The sequence below is a fragment of the Pezoporus flaviventris genome, unplaced genomic scaffold (genome assembly GCF_033815535.1).
Source record: "Pezoporus flaviventris isolate CSIRO_AGI_PZ_B2104156 unplaced genomic scaffold, CSIRO_AGI_Pfla_v1 ptg000078l, whole genome shotgun sequence".
NCBI lineage: Eukaryota > Metazoa > Chordata > Aves > Psittaciformes > Psittacidae > Pezoporus > Pezoporus flaviventris.
The window spans coordinates 2,358,714-2,380,801 of NW_026892626.1; the positions used below are offsets into that span (position 1 = coordinate 2,358,714).

The window sequence follows — 22,088 nt, forward strand, 5'->3', positions numbered from 1 at the left end:
GTGGTGTGCTGAGTGATGGATTCCTTCTGCTTCATCTGCTTCCAGAAAGAGGAGCTGCAGCCCCTGCACCTGCACAGGTCAGTGCCACCGTGCCCGGCTGGTGGGGACATGCTCTGAGCCCATGAGGGGCATGAGAGCACAGCACTGAGCTGAGCTGGGCACCATGACGGTAGGAGAGCTGCCGGCCTTGGCCGTGCTGAAGTTCCCCTTTGAGCAAGCATATCATACCTGGCCAGAGGAGAGCAGGGCCATGCTGTGCCATGCCAGGGACAGGCTGTGTGCACAGCAAGTGTGCATCCAGCAGGTGCTTCCCTGGCAGGAGCTCTCCAGAGTGCAGGGTGGGTATCCTGTGCCATGCCGAGTGGTGCTGGTGTGCCCATAGGAGCAGGGCTGTTGGCAGCGACCCCACGGCATTCCAGAGCCATCCTGCCAATCCTGCTCACCCAAAGGGGGTCCCTGCTGGACTCTGCTGTCACCTCTGGGGCAGGCGCTGGCTGGGGGTCACCAAGGGGGGTCACCAAGGAGGGTCACCAGGCTGCTCTTGGCAGTGGCACTGCCGCTCGCCTCTCCCTCCCCAAAGCTCCTCTGCCATCCATGCTACTGAGCCTCAGCCAAGGCAAATGTGCCAGTGCCAGAATGAGCCAGGCAGCCGGCAGGGATGTGAAGTGTGAATGCTGGCACACGTTGTGCCCAACTGCTCCTCGGTGGCACCGAGCCACTGCCGGCTCCTGTCCCTTGCTGCCATCCCCAGAGCAAAGCTTCCCCCATAGCTGTGAGACCCCCCCAAATGCTGGATGCCCACAGGGAGGTTGGGGGTGGTGGTGCTGCCGGGATGCCAGGCAGGCTGGGCTGGGACAGTCTGAACTGTCTGTGCTTCCTCCTGGTGTGTGATGAGCTGTAGGATTTGTTTTGGTGTAAATCATGGGGTTTGGACCCTTGATTCCCGTGTGTCACTGCCAACGAGCTTAGCACTGTCTGGGACAGCACTAGGAAGTGGTGGTGGGAAATTGGGATGGGAAAGGGGCCTTGGGTGTGGGTGCTGCTGGATGGAGATGGGTACAGAGCATCCTGGAGGCTCCCTTCTCACATCCTGACTCTGGGTTGGAGGCAACTGCCTGCATCCAGCCTATGCTGGGCCACAGGCAGCACGGGCTTGGCATTCCCAGCTGGTGTGGGGCAATATGGTGGCCCCAGATCCTGTGTGGTGGCCGCCCCCCCCCCCCCCCCCCCCCCCGGGATAGGACAGCAAGGGATGGACACCCGTGGCTTGTCCCAGGAGACTTCTCTCCGTGCTGCCTGATTCAACGTGGGCTGCATGGCTGAGGATCCCCTGTTTGTCTCCAGCCTGTCCCTGCCAGCCTTGTCCCAGACCATTGCCCATTGTCTGCCACCAGCCCTTGGGGACAGGGCCATCATCACCTGCCGCAGCCGGCACAACAGCTACGGGGTGGGTTTGTCCCGGGCCGGGGGGTGCAGGCAGAGGGACCCTCCGGGTGCTCCCCACTCCACCATCACCCCACCCCCGGCCCTGCGCTGTCACCACGAGCCAGCGGGAACGTGTGGGACACGCAGGTGGGTGCCGAAGGCAGCGTGTCTGTCCCCGCAGCCTCGCTAGATGGTGCCAGGAGAACGGGCTGCGAGCGGCGGCCGCGGGCGGGCGGGACCGGCAGGCGGCTGGCGGGGCAGGGTGATGGGGTGGTGGGGTACCCGAGTGATGGGGTGCCGGGGTGCCAGGGCAGGCCCCATAGCTTTCCCCGTGCTCCCAATTCAATCCCGCTTGTTGCTTTGCCCCCGCTTGGTGGTAGGCGCACAGGCAGCTATTCAGCTGTATCTGAGGCTCCAGACCCAGATGAGGTGTGTGAGGGGGGCAGCGCCGTGTCCCTGCCACACCCCGAAATCCCACTTTTCCATGAAGAAACCCGTTCTGCTTCTTTTCAGAAGAAACCCGTTCCGAAGGAAACCATTCTGTTTCCTTTCAACCCAGTAGCTGAATAGTCATCATTATGCTCCAGAGTCAACACCACGTACCAGCTCCCAGCGGACGGTGCTGCAGGTCCTGACCTAGGCCATGCCGGGAGCAGGGAGGTGTGCCCCCTACCCGTCTGGATCGGGTCCATCCTGTGCCCCCAGGAGCACAGCACGGGCCCTGGAAGACTCCAAGGGGATTGGCAGCCCCCCAGTGGCCCCCAGCAGTGGCTTGGCATGTCCTCACCACACAGCCAAGCTGCAGATCATGCTCCACAGCGCCTGGGTTGCATCTCCTCCCTCAACTTGAGAGCATCCGCTGGGAATCTCTACCCAGCAGCGGCAGCAGGGATAAAGCACGCTGCTCAGGGACACCACCGAGGTGGAGGGCACTTAACCCCCACCCCAGTGCGCCGGGAACCAGCTCCCCCCTTTCCCCTTGAACGCCCCCGGCTGGGTACTGTCCCCAGGGACCGAAGGGACACGCAGCCCCCCAGCACGGATTGTGCCCCCACGGGCTGGCGCTGCGGAGGGCTGATGGGGTGGACAGCGGGAATAAGGTCACTGCAGTGACACTGAGCCCAGTGGGGAGGCAGAGGAAGGGATGACCGACCGCAGCGGCCGGACGGGAGGCTTCGGAGCTTGGGGGAAAAACACCCCAAAGCATCTGGAGGCGCGGTTGGAGCTCCCGGGCTGAGCGCGTCCCCTCTGCTGGTGCTGCGGCTCCCGGCGTGCTCTGCTCCCGCGTCGCCCGCCTCCTTCCCTCCCCTCCTGTTCCTTCCCAGCATCCCTGCCAGCATCTTAGGGCAGGTTTCAGCGCCTGTCACCGAAGCGTGACAGGCTGCAGGGAGCTGTGGTACCCGTGTCTCCCATTGCCGGGGGAGCAGGGGGGAGAAAAAGTGATAGCAAAGGGACAAGCAACTTTGTCACTGGATTTGGAGGGGATTGGGCTTGCTAAAACATTTTGGCCTTTTCAGGTCATTTCCCTGCTCCCTGCCCTGTCTGAGCACAGCTCTTGTGGTACGGGCCAGGACATTTCCTTTCCAAGCAGAAATCCCGGGGGCATCTGTGGTCCTCTGCGGAGCCATGGGCTTATCGCATGGTTTGGGATCACACTGGGTGATAAACGTGTTTGATCTGGCTCCTTTCATCTCACTAATCTGAATTAGTTATTAATATTCTTTGAAGACCATGAGCAGTAACTGGTGCTATGGGTGTTAGTCAGTGTGTGACCCGCATGCTGCCAATGTGCTGGTCTGCAGTCTGGCAGCCCCACAGAGCCCCACGCATCCCTGCCAGGCCCTATGGAGCCCTACAGAGCCCCACCACAGCCAAGCTGGTCTGTCACAGAGATCTCACCTGGGGCACAGCACAGTCCCATGCTCCAGCATCGATGTGGTGGCACTGGGAGCCAAGCTGTGTGCGGAGTGTGCAATGCTGCTGCCGCAGCCCCTGCTGTCCCCATGTGGGCTCCCGGGCACCAGTGCCTCACACACGCTTGACCTAGAAACAGCCCCAAGCTATAAATAGGGAGTGCAGGAGGGCTCAGAGGCACAGCTCAGAACTCCACAAGCAGGAGGCTGCGGGAGCTGGGAGCTGCAGCGTGGCAAGGACAGGCAGGGGACACATGGGGTCGGTGCCTTGTGTGGGTGCCACGGGGAAGGGGCGAGGCTGGGCTCAGTGTCCAGCTAAGAGCCGAGGGACCCCAAAGCCAACCATGGCCTGTGTTAGAACATCCCTGCTCAGCCCCAGTGAGCAAAGAAAGAGATCTTGAAGGATTACAACAGCCCAGGGATGCTCTGAGGAGGGGCAGAGTGTCTTCCCCTCGGGAGAGCTGCCCCTGGGCTGGAGGTGCGCGGAGCCCTCTGGCATAGCTGGCTGAACGCACTGCTGGAGCATTCTGAGGCTGAGGAAGCCCCACACAGTGCCCCTGCCTCGGCCGCCTTCCCTAGGATCCGTGCAAGTGGTCACATCCTGGGGCGCATGGTGGGAGGAGTCGCGTGTCCCGCACATGTTCTGGTGTCACGGTGGCCATCACCTGTACTGAAGGCAAAGGGATCTGAAGGCTTGGGAGGCTCCGGGAGAGTGGGAAACAGGGAACGTGCCGGCAGCAGGTTGTGGCCCAGCACAAGGACTTTTCAGATACATGCTGTGGATGGCGGCGGTGACCGCCCGATGCTCCAGGCATGGACTGTCGGAGCCCTTTGAGTGGGGTGGGGAGTGGGTTGAGGAACCAGACCCCTGCCTGGGGAGCTGAGAGGGACCGAGCCCCTCCTGGAGCTCCGGAGGCCGGGTGCGCTGTGTCCCCGGCTCCACCCTCCTGACACCGGCTGCCTCCCGCACCGACCACCTTGAGGGCTGCCGGTGCCGGGGGAGTCAGTCGGACTGGGTGCTCCCCGCACCAGCGCCGGGGGAGCGGCGGCGGCTCCCCCCTTTTCCTCCGCGGGGCGGTGCCGGTGCCGGGCGGAGCGCAGGGCGGGGCGGGGCGGTGCTGCCCTGCTGGGGGGTGCGGGGGGGGGGGGGGCTCCCCCGCTCCGCTCTGCTCCTCCGGTGCCGGCGGCGGGGCCGCGGCATGAGCCCGGCGGGGCGGGCGGCAGCGGCGCGGCTCGGCCCCGCGCGGGGGGCGGGCGGCAGCGGCTCCTCTCCCGCCGAGGACGGGGAGCAGGGGCTCGCCCCACCGGTAAGGAGGCGGCAGCGGCGGGGAAAGGGAGCGGGGGGCGCCGGTACCGGCCCAAGCCTTTGTGGCGGGGCCGCCCTTTGTCTGCCCGCACGGCGCGGAGGGGGGTGCGGGGCGGCGGCGGGCTGGAAAATCCATCACGGTACCACCGGCATGAACAACGGGGAGGGGGGGATGCACCGGGAGATGCGGGTGCTGCCCCCAGGGCCCCGCCGCCACCTGCGCCCGGCCCCGGCCCTGCGGCTGTGGGGACACCGCGGGGCCGGAGACGGAAGCGGTTGAGTCCCACTTGAGCGGAGTTAGTGTCGGAGCGGGGTGGCGGGGGCCGACAGGGGCGGCAGAGATGATGGGGGGGGGGAATCGTGCCCTGGCAGGCGGTCCCTGGCTGCCCCCGAGGGAGGAAGGGGTCCTGGTGAATGGGGGGGGGCAGGTTGGGAGGATGCGCTGAGATGTTGGAAGCGGCTGGAGGCAGGGGAAGGGCATCAGGGAGGGGAGAGGTGGCCTTGGGGGCACCTCATGCCATCTCCCGTCGCCTTCCGTCGCCGCCAGCGCGGTGCGGGCACAGGAACCGGCCTCCAGCCCGCACCACCCTCTCGCCGGCAGCTGCTCGGGAGCGGCTCGGGAACGGGAAGCGTGACCCACTTTCCTCCAGGTCCGGCCTCGCCATCGCGGTGGCCGAGGGAGGGCGGGTGATGCCGGCTGGAATCCTGCCGCAGCTCGGTGTGACAGCGCGGGGAGCCGGAGCGGTTCAGCCTCGGCTCCCCTCGGCGCTGGCTCTGGCATCGCCATCACCCTCTGGGAGCCGAAGCCGCGGGGCTGGTGCCCCCATGCCGAGGCCCTGGCTCGCGGTGTGGCAGCGGCATGAATGGGCAGGGGTGCTGCGGGAAGAGGCTGCCTGGGGGCAATGGGGCAAAAGCGAGGCCAGGGAGAGGTGGGAGCATCCCCCGCGGTGGGAGCCGGGGCGATGCCCGGGCTGCCAGGTCACAGCAGCTCCGGCCATGAGGGTCCCACGCGGGGCTGGATGCAGCCCCACCATGTGTAAGGGCCGTGGGGCTGGTGTCGCAGCAGGGTGATATGTCCCATTGCCCCCCAGAGTGCGAGTGGCCAAAAGCTGCTGGCCCTGCTGTGGGGACCAGGCGGGCAGCGGCCAGGTGCCGCTCCGGCCTTTTGTCTTTGCAGATCCCAAACACTGCCGGCGCTGGTGGAAGAGTTTTGGGAGGGAGATGATGACAGGCTGATGAAACCAATCAAACAGTGAAGTAATCATAAACCCCAGTGCTGGAGGCAAAGGCGGGAGGAGCTGGAGGCTGATGGAGCTGAGGTCCTAAGGAAGCCATCCCACTCGCCAGGAAAAATTGCAGGAGGCCAAAGCACTCAAAGGCACTAAGGTCCTGTGTCAGGGGTCGATGGATGGAGACTGTGCTGATGAGGGCAGGGAAAATCCTGCTGGCTTCTCTGGGAGAGCCTTGTGGAGGGCACGGAGGACAGCATGGAGCGGTGGCTCCCCGGGGAGTGGCTGTCACCCATCCCTCAGGAGGACAGCATGAGCTGTTGTTGGAGAGAGCCTGGGCACTGCTTTGTCTGCTCTTCTCAAATTTGCCTTCAAAACATGAATCTGGGACCAAAAGCTGAAGAAGGTGGGCACAGGCTGATGGCTGGGCTTGGGAGATGATTCTTGCAACGGGGAATGCTGCAGATGGGTGCCATAGGCCTGACCTTGCCCTGCAGTGAGACATGCCCACCGGGAGTGCGGTTCCCACTGACTAGGGGACCCTTTCTGGGTGCTCACTTGCTTTGCTGAAGCTGATCCTGATGCTGGGCAGTCTGCTCTGGTCCAGGCAAGGAGCTGGTATGAGAAACTCCAGATAACTGGGAATTCAGTGCCGTTGCATGGAGGAATGTCCCGGACTGGGGACACTGGGGAGTCACGGTTGCTGCAGGTGCTTCAGTGGAGCTTTGGTGCTGGTTCAGGCTTGTGGTGTAAGCAGATCATGTTTCCCAGTGCCTTTCCACTGCCACAGAGCCAGCGGGACATGGAGACGTGCCCCATCCATCCATCGGCTCCTTGTGGGGTGGCTGCTCCTCTGGGGTTGCGGAAAGCTGTCAAAGAGGCTGTTCCACCTCCTGGACATACTCGGCTTGTTGGGATGGACCCGGTGCAAAGGGACACTGTCCCCACTTGTGCTGTGCTGGTTTTGCTGGGGCAGAGGATGTCTGGATGTGGAGGGTGCCCATGGCTCTGAGCCCAACGAGATGCCTGTTCCCTCCCTGTGCCTGTGGAGCTGTTGTCCTCGTTCAGTGAAGGTGCCTTTGCCAGCCCTCCCTGGGTGATGGTGCCCCGGGGAAGTGATCTTAATAACACCTTGTGCTGGTCCCAGTGGTGCAGAGGAGATGAGAGAATGTCCCTGGAATGGGGTCAGGCAGGAGCAGAGGCAGCAGAGGCTGGAAGTGGAGTGGGGCACAGGGAGGCTGAGACACCTCCTGCCCCAGTGAGGCAGCACAGGCAGCACCATGAGCGGGGATGTCACCAGCAGAACCAAACACTCACTTGGGAATCACTTTGCTGGCTCAGCGAGTGGTTTGGAGAAAACAGGGGAGGTTTTGGAGCTGGCTGGGGTGCAGAGAGAGTGAGCTCCACGGGTGCCCTGGCCTCCAGCCTGTGTTACCCACTGATAACTAATGCCAATTACACTGTAATTAATGCTGTAGTAAGTGTTGTAGCAGCAGGAGGGTTTGGGATGGGGACATGGGGAAATCAAAGCTCTGTGAAGTACCTGTGGTGTGGTCGGGGCACTTGCAGGGCAGAGCAGCCTGTGCCCACGCTCGCCATGCTGCCAGGTATTTCTCATTTCTTCCCTAAGGAGAAATATGGGTCTTGCAATGACCCTAATCCTGCCTCGTGTGGTTTTTCCTCATCATTTTCCTGGTTTCTTGCCCCAGAGCTGCTCATGGTGTGAATCCTGGCCCTTCACCAGGCTTCCAGCACACTGCCTGGCCACAGAGAACCCTGCCTCAGGCCCAGCCCAAACCCTTTGACCCCACTCAATAAGCGGGTTCTTTTTCTGCCCTGTGGGTCTCTGATGTGCCCAGGGAGGGTTGTTTTCCCACTTTTCCCTTCTTAATTTCCAAGCAGCCGCTGCTGCCTCCTCCACTGGGTGCCTGGGGCAGCTCTCCTGGGCTGCCTCTGCTCCTCAATGAGCTCTTACTGAGTTTGCAATTACTTGTCGGCAGAGCCGATGTGCCCAGGGCTGGGAGCAGCAGAGTAGAATGCCAGGATGCGGAGCAGGGGAAAGCACCCCCTTGCAGGGAGCAGTGTGGTGGTGCTGGCCCCAGTACCCAGCAGGGTGCCAGGCTCTGGATATGGACATGGGATGCTTCTCTTGGGGTCTGCTCAGTGGTGTTGGAATAGAGCCGAGGAGGTCTGGGGAGAGGAGCAGCAGCTGCCGACGGGAGACGAGTGGCTGCCTATAAATACCTGCCAGGGAACAAGGAAGAAGTGGGTGGATTATCCTCCTCACTCAATGAGATAAATGCTTCTGAAGCTTAAACACAGAACAATTTTAGTCTGAATAGTAGGAGAAACGGTTCAGGATGTGGAGATGATGGCATGAACCACCTGAGGTGAGCAGTGGGGTCCCTGTGCCGCTTGGCAGCATTTTTCCTTCCGCTTTGCTGTTGCCTGGGGTCTCATGCTGCAGGGCTGTTGCTGGGACTCAGCTGGGATGCACTTCATTCCTCCCCGCTTTAAAAGCTCCTTCAACAGCACCCAAAACAATGAAGCTGGGGCCCTGCACTGGGAAGGGGTTTTGGCTTCCCTCAGGCACAGCACTGGCTCCGCTCCTCCAGTGCTTCAGGGCTGTGCAGTAGCAGCAGGAGGGGAGCTGGTGTTCTGGGAGAGGCCCCGTTTCTGCTCTGGTTTGACCTGACAGCGGTCATGTTGGCATGGCTGGCATGGGACAGAAGGCAGCCAAGGACACAGGACCTCAACCCGCCCATGGCATTTCTTCTTGTACTGGCACTGTCCCCTTCTATGCCCATGAGCGTGCAGAACCAGCTGGATAGAAGCCCTCGCTCCTTCCCCACTGCTGCCCCGCTTTGCTGCTTCCATCAACCCAACATGTTTTCCAAAGCAGTTCAATTTTCAATTAAAACTTCTGCCTTTACAATTTTGGTTTGGCTTCGGCACGTTGCGGGTTTGGCCACCGTTGCTGTTGGTTTTCCCTGGGATTGGCATTGGAGCTGTGTTCCTGTGAGCCTTGACAGTGAGGGGTGCATTGCACCCAGTTGGCTGTAATGAGGCACGAAGAAGGATCCCAGCTGTAATGGAGGCACTGTGGCAGGATTCTGCTCCAGCAGCACAACCTCGCTTCTGCCCCACAGACCTGCAACTCGGGATGTTTCTCTACTCCATAAATCTCCACAAATGCAGCATCTGCAGCACTGGTGCAGTTGCAAAAACCCAGCAGAAGGGAGGGGACATGGCTTGGTGGGACACCTGTTTCCCATGGGGATTTCTCAGTTGCTGGTTGGAAAGGAGCTGCCTGAAAAATGCAATGGGTCTACTCAACCCTAGTGAGGCCGCATCTGGAGTACTGTGTCCAGTGTTAGGCTCCTCAGTACTAGACAGACAAGGAGCTGGTAGAAAAGGTCCAGCGGAGGCCATAGGGACGGTCAGGGGTCTCAAGTGCATCTCTCTTACAAGCAGAGAGAAGAGCAGACTGTGAGGGGATCTCATCAATGCGGATCAGCACCTCAAAGGCAGGTGCCAGGAAGATGGTGCCAGACCCTTTTCAGTGGTGCCCAGAGACAAGAAGAAGTGCAATAGCCATAAACTAAAACACAACAAGTTTCACCTCAACATGAGGAAGAACTTCTTTCCACTGCGAGTGGCAGAGCACTGGAACAGGCTGCCCAGAGGGGTTTGTGGTGTTCCCCCTCTCTGGAGACATTCCAAACCCACCTAGACACATTCCTTGTGATCTGCTTCTGGTGGCCATGCCATGGCAGGGCGTTGGACTGGATGATCTCTAGAGGTCCCTTCCAATCCTAATGGTTCTGTGATTCTGTGAAGTAGCCCTTGGCTTGGAGAGTTCTTCCTAGCAGTCGTCCAGCCTCACTTCCTCTCTTGCATCCCACCAGTGGGTTTTCTCTCAAACCCCAACTTTGCCAACATGAGCAGTTGGATTTCAACACTGGTTAACAAGGAGACACGGACGATGGTAAATTCAAGCGTAGACACAATTCTTCTTGCAGGATGCTGGGAGCTGTTTTTAGTCATGCATCCATCGAGCCGCTGTGCTGTTCCACCTCCACCTCCAGCGCTCAGACACTGAAATGGTGCTCCTCATCCAGGAGGCCAATAAAACACTATGGAGATGAGCTGCTTGGGAGATCTTATGAGTCAAGCCGTTACATTTTTGGAACATCATGATGTTGAAGTTCCTTTTCTATTTTTTACCCAACTTCCCAGGAACACACAAAAAAATATATAATCAACTAAGAAGCTGAGCTCTGCTCTAGGATAAGGAGTGGCTACAAAACCCAAACGACACTAGATTTCTCTGCCATGGTACCCAGCGGTGCCTGTGTCTCTGCTCGGAACGGTTGTGCTGCACACTTGTGTGTGCTCATAGTGCGGGTTTGTGCTCTTGGGGGATGATGGAGGGTGATGCAGCACCATGAAGACATCAGAGGAGATCCCAGGGTGGTTTTGCTGCTGCGGTGGTGGGGTGGGTGAGTCCAAGCTTGCCTCTTGGGGAGGAAAAAACGCTGCTGGCTTGTTGGGAGGGTGGAACATCAGTGTTGTCATCTCTGCTCTGCATCAGAGCATCCAGCACAGCAGTGATGTGATGGATGATCAGAGGTATACGGTGGTGATCTGCTGCAGAACCTATATCCTGTTTAGTGCCTGTGGTGTGGCCCTGGCCACACTCCAGAGCTCTGCAAAGGCAGGAGGGTGGAGACAGGGCTGGCTCCTGGGGTCCCCACTGCCTCTCATGGCCTCTGGGGCATCTGCTCCAGAGCCACTGGGTTGGTGGCTCCTGGGGACTACTCAGTAGTGCCCTGAGCAGCCCAGTGTCAGCTCCAAGCCCCAGGGATGGGATGGGATGGAATGGGACAGGGTGTGGTGGCTTTGCAGCACCCATCGGGAACAGTGACATCTCTGCCTTGCAGCGCAGCCATGAGTGCAGGTTCGATTGAGCAGGAGCCGTCGCGCAAGCTGGCCTGCTGTGGGGTGCCCCTCATCACCGAGGACATGCAGTCCCTGGCCATCCGCACCCTCTCAGGCACTGATATCAGCAAGCACTACGACCTCATCCGTGAGCTCGGCAAGGGCACCTACGGCAAGGTAGACCTGGTTTCCCACAAAAGCACAGGTGAGAGGAACGTGGGGGGCACTGGGGACATGGCTGCGCTGGGACTGGGGTGCTTGGCTTGTCCCAGGCATGCCCCGGGCTCATCCCTATCTCCTGCCCACTGCAGGCACCAAGATGGCCCTGAAGTTTGTCAATAAGAACAAGACGAAGCTGAAGAACTTCCTGCGGGAGTTCAGCATCACCAACACGCTCTCCTCCAGCCCCTTCATCATCAAGGTCTTCGATGTGGTCTTCGAGACCGAGGACTGCTACGTGTTCGCTCAGGAGTATGCCCCTGGCGGGGACCTCTTCGACATCATCCCGCCACAGGTGGGATCCCTCCTGTGGGACTCTTGGGGTGGGTGGGATTTGGTATCCCCAGGGCACTGAGCAAAGCTCCTGCTGTGCTTCAGTGGGACGGGGCCCCATGTGCAGACACCAGGCATCCCTGTGTGGGTTGGCCCTAACCACAAGCACCTACAAGCAAGACCTGGACCCATCACTCATCTCCTGGGGTGGCCTGAAACCCATCTCCTGTAGGTCCCTGGACCCATCACCCATCCCTAGGGTGGCCCAGAACCAGCAGCCATGACCATGTCAGACATGTAACGACACCAATGTGGCGGTTCCGGATGGGTTGGGATCACCAGGGACTCGGTGGCTCACAGCTGACACTGTGTCCCTGCTCCTGCAGGTGGGGCTCCCCGAGGAGCTGGTGAAGCGCTGTGTGCAGCAGCTGGGCCTGGCCCTCGACTACATGCACAGCAAGAGCCTGGTGCACCGGGACATCAAGCCGGAGAACGTCCTGCTCTTTGACCGTGACTGCCGTCGCGTCAAACTGGCTGACTTCGGCATGACCCGCAAGGTGGGCTGCCGGGTCAAGCGCATCAGCGGCACCATCCCCTACACGGCGCCCGAGGTGTGCCAGGCCGGGCGGGCGGAGGGCTTTGCCGTGGACACCAGCATCGACATCTGGGCTTTTGGGGTGCTCATCTTCTGCGTCCTCACCGGCAACTTCCCCTGGGAGGCGGCGGTGGCGTCGGATGCCTTCTTCGAGGAATTTGTGCGGTGGCAGAAGGGGCGGCTGGCGGGGCTGCCCTCGCAGTGGCGGCGTTTCACAGACAGTGCCCTGCGCATGTTCCAGCGCCTGCTGGCCCTCGACCCTGAGAAGCGCTGCCCTGTCAAGGAGGTCTTCTACTTCATCAAGTGTGACCTGATGGCTGAGGTGCGGTGCCGACCCTCCTACCGCTCCCGCAAGCATGCCAGGGACAAGCTCCCGGGTGGGCCGCATTGCCATGAGGCAGCCGGGCCCTGCACCCCTGCCCCACTCAAGAGGACCGTGCTGACCGAGGGGAGCAGCCCCCGCAGCCCCGAGCCGAGCACGGTGTCCCCGGGCACAGCGAGCAGGACGGACGGACGGCAGGACAAGGGCAAAGGGCAGATGGTCCTGGCCACAGCAATAGAGATCTGTGTGTGATGGCACCAGGGCAGCTAGCGGTGCCCACCCGTCCCGTCCTGTCCCCCTGCCACGGGGACAGGGATGGGCGGTGCTGGTCATGGTGGTGGCATGAGCTGGGACCAGGCTCCAGGCCTCCTAAAGGAAAAAAAGATACAGAAAGCAAGAGGAAAAGGACAAAGCTGGCTGCACTCTGCAGTGCTGAGAATGCTGATCCCCCACTTCCTGCCTGACGGCAGCATGGCCACGGGCACCACTCACTGCCCATGAGGACGCTGGTGCCCCGGCTCCTGCCACCCACAAGCCTCCCCCAGGGTGCCCCAGGAGGGGTCTCCCAGTGTGGGGAGGATGCACTGAGGAGGCTGCACACCTGGGGGTCACTGCCCAAGGGTGGGGGGTCCAGGGCAGTTGGTACCTACCAGGTCTCCCCACCCCATGCTCAAGGGAAGGCCGATGACACTGCATATGGAAGAGGCCTTTGGGGACACTTTAACCCCTTCCACCAGTCCCTGCCCCATTCGTGGGGCCTGGGAAGTGATGGAGGGCTGGTGATGGGGAGCTGGGGTCACCAGCTGCCTCCCTGCCGCAGGAGATGCTGGCAGCCACTGATGTAGCAGTGTCCCTGTGTGTTGTTGTGTGTCCCAACTGCCGGCAGTCCCGGCCCACCCTGCCCTGCTGCTGGCAGCCCCCGGCCCCCACAGAGGGACCGGTCCCCTCACAGCCGGGAGCTGAGCTCCGTGGTGCCAATGTCCAGCAGGTTGGATGCTCGGCATGGGCGGCTCTGCCATGGTGGTGTCCCCTTGTCTCTTCTGCAGACTTTTTGTACCCAGGGACTGGAAGAGGCGGTGGTGGCTCGTCTCCAGGCTGGTCTGTACAACCTGGGGGCTTCGAGCAGAATCCTGTGTTGTCCCAATCCTCCCTCCTTGCTGTCACCCCTTCCCCAAACCCCTGTTACCTTCCCGTGGGGCTGGTGGGGAGGCAGCAGTGGGCTGACCTCTCAAGGCTGGCTGCAGCGGGGCAGGGTGGTGGTGGCAGGACCCGCTGATGGCCCCTTAGGGACAAGGTCATGGGGTGTGGGGGGGGTTCACAACTCCCCTCCTGGTTCTGGGGGGCTCAGGGGGCACCCCAAGGCAGCAGCACCCAATCCATGACATGGTTCAGGCTTCTCTCCCATCATGGTGGGTGCCGTGGGGACCCCTTTTGTTCCCTTGGGCGCCCCAATTCCCGCACAAAGGGCTATCCAGCTATCCAGCAGCAGCAGCAGTTTACACAGCGGGCGGGTGCCCGGCTGGCCCCACCACCGCCGCTGCCCCATCCCCGTGGCCCCCCAGGGCCAGGTTAGAAGTAGCATTGCCCTGATGTAGAGACGCTAGGCGCGGACTTTCCTCCTTCTTGCCTTAGGTCCCTCGATGTCCTCGAACTTTTCGTGCAATAATGTAGATGCGGGGCTGCGGCCGCCCCGGGAGGGCCGGGCTGAGCCTCCCTGCGGGGCCAAGCTCTGGTTCCTGTTCTCGTCGAGGTCGCTGTGTCCGTAGGTTGTCGGGTTTTTATTTCCAGTTCCCTCGGCTGTCGGGTTTTGGACCTTCTTCCCATAGGAGAGGCTGTAGTGTCACAGACGTTACCTCAGTTTGTCACTGTTGAAAAGGATTAAAAAACAAAACACAAACCACAAATAATAAGCATAAAAAAATGACAAAATACATAGTTATAAAAAAAACAAAAACCGTCTCAATGGTGCTGAAAACGTTTTTCTTTCAAGAAACAAAACACGATGCTGTTCATGCAGCCGCGGCCTTGGGGCTCCCAATCCACCCCTTTCACTTGTCCCCCCATGCCCTGCTGCCAGCCCAGGGTGGGAGGGAAGGGAAGCAGGAGCAGCACCCATAGGTGCGGGGGGGTACAGGCAGAGCTGCCTGATTCCAAATGTATTCCAGCCACGTCCACAGGCTAATTTCAATTTCCTGGTAATTATGCAAATGAATGTGGATTTAATTAAGGGCAGATTTCATTAAGGTCTTCTTTGGGAAATGAGAACAGAGTGGGGTGAGCGAGGAGGAGGAGAAGGCAGTGGCAGGGAAGGAGGGATGAAGGCAGCATCTGCCCCAAAGACAAATGGCTGCCTGGGATGCTGAGGAGATGGGATAGGATCCCCTGTGAGCAGGGCTCCTACCTGCTCTCTGCCATGGAGCCCCATTGCAGGGGCTCAGGGTCCCCAGCCCAGAAGCTGTGTGGGACACGTCTGGGGGACAGCAGTGGGGGCGACCTGGAAAGATGCAGCAGTGGCTGCTCCAGCACCTCCAGCCCCGCTCTGGGGACAAGGACAGCAGCATCCAGCCCTGCTCATCCACTGCCTTCAGCAGCGCAGGCTTTCACCTCCTTTCCCTTCCCATCAGGGCAGTGAAAGCATTTCTGTGACACGTGGTTTATTTTTTTCCCCTTCCCCAGCTAAAAATACTGATTTGGCCACGGCAAAAGGTCTGGGAAATCAATGTCATTGTCACCAGGCGCTGGCTGGAAAGATTCCCCCCCCCCGCCCTGAGCGCAGACAGAAAAGGAAACGCTGCCATTTGACGTCTCCGAAGCGAAGCGCTGGGGCTGCTCAAGCTGAATTCATTCAAAGGGAAATGGCTAATTTTATCTCAGCGAGGTTGGGGATGCTGAGAGCCCATCGGTGCCAGGACCGTAGGCGCTGCCTGGCTCAGGTGAAACCTTCAGACCCAAAAACATGGTCAAAACAGCAGCTCAGCAAAGCCACCAGGTCCCCTCCAAGCTTGGTCCGGGTTTGGCCAGGAAGGTGACCGCTGCCCTTGGACATTCCCAGAACGATGGGTGAGAAGCATAGACACTGCTCTGGAAGAAAATAACTCGTAAATGTGTGCAGATCCTTGAGCTGGGAGCAGAGATGGGGGGAAGAGGCACAGGGTGGGAGAATAGGATGGGTGCTGCAGGTCCAGCTCCACTGGCATCCCATAAAACCAGACCCTTCCTGAGCTGGGGAGGCCAGGAGGCCCTGGCTGCGATACTCAGCAAAGCCTGCCTGCCTCTGGTTTCATCCAGCCCTCGATTCCTGGAGCTGAATTCTGCCCGTTTTGCTCAGAGATGCCAAGTGAGCCCGTGCAGCCCAGCTGAAACACTGGAGCTTAGGAGTAAAAATAACTGCGAATGATCCACTCCTTTGGAACACAAGTGATCAGTGCCATAAAAACACCCCAACCAATCCCAACAGCCCTCCAAAAGGTATGATTTTGCCCCCAAGACGCTGCTTCAGCTCCCTGATGACTTGGGAGGGGCTGCAGGAGGAGCCGGGTGCTCACACACACTGAGCCGGGATCACAGGGTCTGGGCGGTCGGGGGGGATGGGAGCTTGGCACGGTGGGAACATTCATTAACTGTGCTCCTGAGGGCTGATCCGCTTCCAGGAGCTCCCAAAAATAGCTCCAGCACCGAGCAGAGACGGGCGGTGGAAGGAAACGTGACTCATGTGCTACCCAGTGCCCAGCAATGCCGGGCGAGCTCGAGGCCACTGCGCAGCGAGCCATGAGAGCCAGGGACACTGCTGGGAGGACACAGGAGCCACCCCAATGCCCTTCCTGGTGGAGGGGCTGTGTGTGTCCCGGCTGTCCCTCCCACAGGGTCCCTCTGCTGCTGCAATTCCAGATGCCAGGGAGATGATGGACAGATGTCAGTCTCAAAGCCTGGTGGCTGCTGAGGCCCCCTCTGCAGGGACAAGCTCCTGGAGCCAGGCAGCAAAAGCTGTCCTGAGATGGGGAAAAAAACACAGCCCCACAGGATTCAGTGAGTGGCAGAAGGGAGAGGTGACCTTCTGTGTCAGATCCAGCACCTCGGCACACAGCAATGGCAGAGCTGGCTGCACTCCTACCCCTATATCCATCCTTATCCCACCTCCCAGGCAGGTCCCTGCCCCATGGAAACAGCCCAGTGAGCATCCCACAGGGAATAGCTCTAGGTCTAGCTCTGCAGTGCTACTGCCTCTACTCCAGCCTCAACCAGCTGGGAGGATTCCAGGCAGAGGGAAGTCAGAGGTTCTGAGCTGGCTGGATGCTCCTGCAATGGGTTTGGACATGTTTTTTTTCACCCAAAGGTGCTTCTCCCTGTGGAAATCCCAACGTTTTTCACCAGGGTCTTTCAGCTGAACACTGGGTAGGTCGACTGTGGGAGGAAGGGGGTAACCATAGTTTTGGAGTGCAGTGAGGGTCCAGCAAGGTGATGGTGAGAGCACCCAGCCCTCCACCCCCAATCACCCAAATGCTAGGTCACAAACTCCGGCTGGCTCCACAGGCCTCCTCCTGCGTTGCCATGACAACTGCAGCATCCCAGCGTGCAAGGACAGGAGATGTGGGAGATCTCATCCACCCATCTCCACCACCACAGCTCAGGATGTGGCACAGGGGGCACCCTGCCCTCAGCCCCAGCCGTGAGTGCCACCAGCAGCACCCCAAGCTCACAGCTGAGCCTAAGGCGCTATTTACATTGGTCTAAATCCATACTTCTCTGGATTCAGATGTTCCTTCATATTCCTCCAAAAGCCACAGGGCTGGCAGTACAGGGGGCAGGAAAGGTTTTGGGTTTGGAGATGAGGATCTGCCCGTTCAAAGCCCATCTGCAGAAATGCAGCTTGTGCCATGACCCAGCTGATGCTCAAGCCACACCAGGGCAGACATGTCCCCCCCAGCCACAGACAGCAGCTCTAGCCTTGCTGGGTCCCTGCCGGCAAAGCATCAAGACACAAGGTTCCCTGTCGGCCCCCAAACCCCCTGTCCTCCCTGGGGTTATGGGGTCACTCACCCCAGCTTTCAGGGTGGTGGAGCCCTGGGGTGTCTCTGCATCCAGCATCATCCCACACTCAGAGCTCTTGCTCGCAGCAGCCTCACAAGACCTCAGCTCTCAGCCTGACGAGATCCTGAATGAAACCCTCACTGACATCGGTGGCACCGGGCTGGGGAGAAGCTGAGCTCCTCACCTCAGAGGCTGCTACACCTCCAGAAAAGTCTCATTTGAGAAGCATTAATACAAGATTAATAGAGGCTTTAATAAGTAGTGAATCAACTGCTAATGGAGCCCAGCTTGTAAGTCAGCTCTAACACCGCAGGGGCTTAAAGGCATCCAGAACATGCCTCGAACATGCTTAAAACGGATGTTAATCACCTTGTAGCCCTGGAGACACCACATTGGAAATAAACTTCATGACAAAAGGTTGCAGATGAGCCAGAAGGACCTGTCTCATCCCTCCATCCTCTTCGCAGAGTTCGGTTTGCTCCTTGCACACTGGTGTGAAGACAACAGGAATTTGGCTCACCCTTGTACCCCTGGGGCTGGAGCTGGATCAGGACACCACAATGAAGCAAGGCCAGTTCACAAGGGACATCCTCATCCCACCTGAAGCACAGCCACCCTGGGAAAGGCACCTGCCCTGGTCACAGAGCCAGGGTTGTACACTGCCTGGAGCGGGACAAACACCGGAGCTGGCCTCAGGCCCCTCTCTCAGGGCCACACCACCCTCGTCCTCAACTGCTCTTCCTTGTGCCCACCAGCACCACCCTTCTGAAGCTTCACTGCTCCATCCCTCTGCTTTGCACACCCCCATCTCCTCTGCTCCCAGCACTGGATAATCCCAGAGCGTGATTTAGATCTCTACCCTCAGCCTCCTCCCTCACTGGTGATGAAGGTCCAGCTCTCTCCACCTCTGCTGGACTCACTCCAATTTATGACACACTTGCAGTCACTTGAGGGGCTGGCCCTTCCCCAGCCTAGTTTGAGGAGCACTCCCAATGGCCAAGGTTTAGTCTCTAAGTCCTGCTTCTTTCCGGCAGGGCAGTAGGGTGGACTGTCCTGCAGAGCTCCTCAGCCACATCTGCCCTCATTGCTCACGGAGGATGCCCAGGGTAACATGTACATGGCAGGTCTGACTGGCTGACCCACAGGATGCCCAGGACACTTGTTTGGCTTCAAGTCCAAGTGGACTTCAATATTTAAAGGCTGCCAGGCTCTGGAGCTGCACATCAGAATACAGGGTATGGTTGGTTGAGAAGCTCAGCAGCATATATGCAGAAGACAATGGTAGTTCAGTGATCTGGAGCTTCTTGGTGGGCTTTCATTTGCTTCATAGCACCACTGTTCAGGTCCATGTGTTTGGGTGTCTTCTTTAGGAGAAGGGAGCAGCACTACAGGGCACAGGGCACCTGGGCTGTCATCAGCTCTATCTGGCTTAAGCAGACCAGAACTCTGTCTCCTTTCAGGGTCAGGAACTGGACATCTTACCTGGCTTCCAGGTTTCCTGAGGGAGGCTGGATCTCGTGGAAGGACAGGCATGGATGGGGTTAGAGACTGGAACAGGTGCAACTGTCACATTAGTCCTACAATGAAGCCCCTGCAACATGAAGTAGCCAGCTTGGAGCCATTACCCAGCCTTTGGCTGGAGACACCCTACAGCCATTCTTGGGAGCCACTTACTCATGGTAAAGCCCCCTCTGCTCTACCACAATGTGAGCCTGGTCCACTGCAGGCCAGATCCACCAGTCTGAATGGCTCCATGGCTTTCAGCAGGCATCCAGGGGCCAGTCTACTTTGAGAGGGTATCAGCACCTCAGTGCACAGCACAAACAGCTCAGGATCTTCTGCCAGAGCTCTGGGAAGGATGAGTCCCATGCCCAAAATCCAGGCTGAGAACATGGAAACACAGCAAGAGCTCCACAGCCATGTGAGTGCCTGCAACTGTGTAGGACAAGCTGGATGTATCATCCAGGCCTCGGGCAGCAGCTGAGGGCCAATGTTCAGCTGGGGCAGAAGGGCAGGGACACCCATTCTACCCTGCCCTGCTCCTCTTTCCCTCTCAAAGTCAGTTGGTGAAGTCTCCCAGGTTTCTTCAGTCTGCCAAGTCATCCAGAACACTGCAGCATCAGCAGCTCTGTTAGATCAGCACCAACAGCAGACAATAGCTTCAGTGCAGAGTCAGCAAACACAGACATCACCCACAGCAGAAGAAGGCCTGGAGCAAACTGGCCACAAGCAGGTCCATTAGAGCTACTTGAAGATCCTGGTCAGCTGTAGCAACTTGGTGGAGAGAGTCTTCATCTTCCAAACCAAATTTGAGAACTCACAAATTTCACAGGAAGTTCCTGATGGCTGAAACATGGCAAACATCACACACGTCTTCCAGTAGGAGATTCTAGGGGTCAGCATAAGACCTCTGATGGACCTAGGTAGTCCCCAGATCCATCCCTTTACCTTGGCAGAGCAGCCAAGGAGAGTCCATGGGTCCTAGAACCCAAGAGAATCCCACCAGTAGGAACCTGAGACCCTCCCTGAGGGTTTATATATCCCTCCTGACAGCAGCACCTGCATGCAATTGGCCAGGGCAAGAGCAGGGCGTTGGTCAGGATTCCTCACATCCCACAGTAATCCCAGCTTGTGATGGAACTTAAACCAAGGGGAGGAAGAGCTTGGTTGGTCTCCTGGCATGTTGGGAGTGGGGATGGATGGATGGATGGATGGATGGATGGATGGATGGATGGATGGATGGATGGATGGATGGATGGATGGATGGATGGATGGGGACTGACTGAGCCTACTGCATCTCTGCTGAGCTCCTCAGGAGCACTTGCGGTACCAACAGCCTCCAGCTTGACCATGTGAATCTGTCCACACAGCGCTTCTGCCCTGTCATAACAGAGCATCTTTGTTTTGGGGACTGGCATTGCTGTTGGATCTTGTCCCACCAGGGTCAGGTGAGCCCACAAGAGGCTCTACTGGTGCTGGTCTTCTGCATGACCCAGGTGCAGCAGTTCCATGAGCTCCTTGCGCTCTGCCTGAGCCATCCACTGTTCCAACCAGTTTAATTACCCACATCTGAGTCATCCCCAGCCCTGCTTCATCACAGCTCCCAACCTTGCAGACAAACCACCCTTTGTGCCCCTCCAGCCCCTGTCCATGAGGAATTGCCAAATACCAATTAATCAGTGGCTGCTGCTGCGACAGGCCTGGGAGATGGAGAGGAAGGAATGGAGAAAGGCCACTGCTTGCCTTGTGGAACGGAGCTGGGACTAGAGCCTGGATCCTGATCCCGCTCCAGGAAGATGAGAGGGGAGGCACATGCAGAGTAAAAGGGGAGAATCCCTCTCCTGCTGCTCAGGCTCTGGGGATGCAGCCCAGCACATGGTGGGGGTGTGTTCTGGGCTCAAGGGCTCACTGAAGCCGGGTCATGGGGAGCTTATCATCACCCAAAGCCCACAAGTCCTTCTCCTCCTCATAGGCTGCTCTCAATCCAGTCTCTGCCCAGCCTATGTTTGTGCTGGGGATTGCCATGACCCAGGTGCAGGACCTTGCACTTGGCCTTGTTGAACTCCATGAGGTTCACACGGTCACACCTCTCCAGTCTGTCCAGGTCTGTCTGGACCCCATCCCTTCCCTCCAGCATGTCCATCATGCAGGTTGGTGGTGGTGTCACTTGCTGAGGGTGCTCAACTCCACTGTCCGTATTGTCCACAAAGATGTCAAATAGTGCTGGGCCCAATGCCAGCTCCTGAGGGACACCACTTGGCACTGGTCTCCATCTGGACATCAAGTGTTGACTGCTGCTGTTTATCCAGCTAATTCCTTATCCACTGAATGACCCATCCGTCAAATCCATGCCTCTCCAGTTTAGGGACAAGGATGTCGTGTGGGACAGCGTCAAGCACTTTGCACAAGTCCAGGTAGATGACATCAGTTTCTCTGCCTTTATCCATCAATGCCATGACCTCATCATGGAAGGCCACCAGATTCGTCAGGCATGATTTTCCCTGTCCTCATCCTGAACAGTTGTCTCACCAATGCATGAAGCATTTCAGCTCTCTGGCATGGCCCAGGTCTCTTGTATGGTGGTCCAGCAAGCCCTCCAGATGCCAAGACACCCCAAAATCCAACACTGGCAGCTCTCAGCCAAGAGAGAGGTACTTATGGCTTATGCCAGCAAGGCAATTTGTGAGCATGGGAAGTATGTGGATCAAGATCATCCAGCCTGATGAGGATGGCTGGTCCGGGGACAGCTCCAGCAGGTCCATCAGCTCCTCTTGCTTCCGAAGGCAGCCATGGGCCTGTGGAGATGAAAACCAGTGCCCAGTTTATGGGTAGTTCGCCAGCAGGGCAGTAAATCCTGTTTGCTGTGCAGGGGTTTCCAGGCTAGCAATTCTGAGTGGTGATGTGAGACATCCCCTATGCTCTGTGGGGTTCATGTGCATAGGACTGGAGCAGAAATAATTTTTAGGCTGAATAAAATATTTTTTGGAGTGAATAGATGATGTTTTCAAACTTAAACAGACAAGATTGAGATGAGCTCTTAGGCAGAAGCTCTTCCCTGTGAGAGTCCTGAGGTGTTGGCACAGGTTGCCCAGAGAAGCTGTGGTTGCCCCATCCCTGGCAGGGCTCAAGGCCAGGTTGGATGGGGCTTGGAGCAACCTAGTCTAGTGGAAGGTGTCCCTGCTCATGGCAGGGGGTTGGAACTGGGTGAGCTTTAAGGTGGAAAGAATTATTCTGGCCCAAATCAAAGCCACATGTTGGTGTTAGGGGGTTGTTTCAATTCCAGGTGTTTTCCAATCTGCTTAACACAGCACAAAGGTGATGGAGAGCATCAAATTTC

General features: G+C 58.7%; 1 protein-coding gene across 4 annotated transcripts; it reads left to right on the top strand.

The window, feature by feature from the left end:
• On the top strand, nt 1-14,177 carry SBK1 (SH3 domain binding kinase 1). Of its 4 annotated transcripts, none has more exons than XM_061473696.1 (4): nt 1-77; nt 10,817-11,019; nt 11,126-11,328; nt 11,693-14,177. In XM_061473696.1, the coding sequence occupies exons 1-4, from the start codon at nt 16-18 to the stop codon at nt 12,473-12,475; spliced, it is 1,251 nt and encodes a 416-aa protein (XP_061329680.1). In that variant the 5' UTR covers nt 1-15; the 3' UTR covers nt 12,476-14,177. The 4 variants fall into 4 exon arrangements, with proteins under 4 accessions (XP_061329680.1, XP_061329681.1, XP_061329678.1 ...); XM_061473697.1 differs by lacking the exon at nt 1-77 and adding an exon at nt 4,522-4,645; XM_061473694.1 differs by lacking the exon at nt 1-77 and adding an exon at nt 5,070-5,294 and having other exon boundaries at nt 10,822-11,019.
• The last annotated feature ends 7,911 nt before the right edge of the window (nt 14,178-22,088 follow it).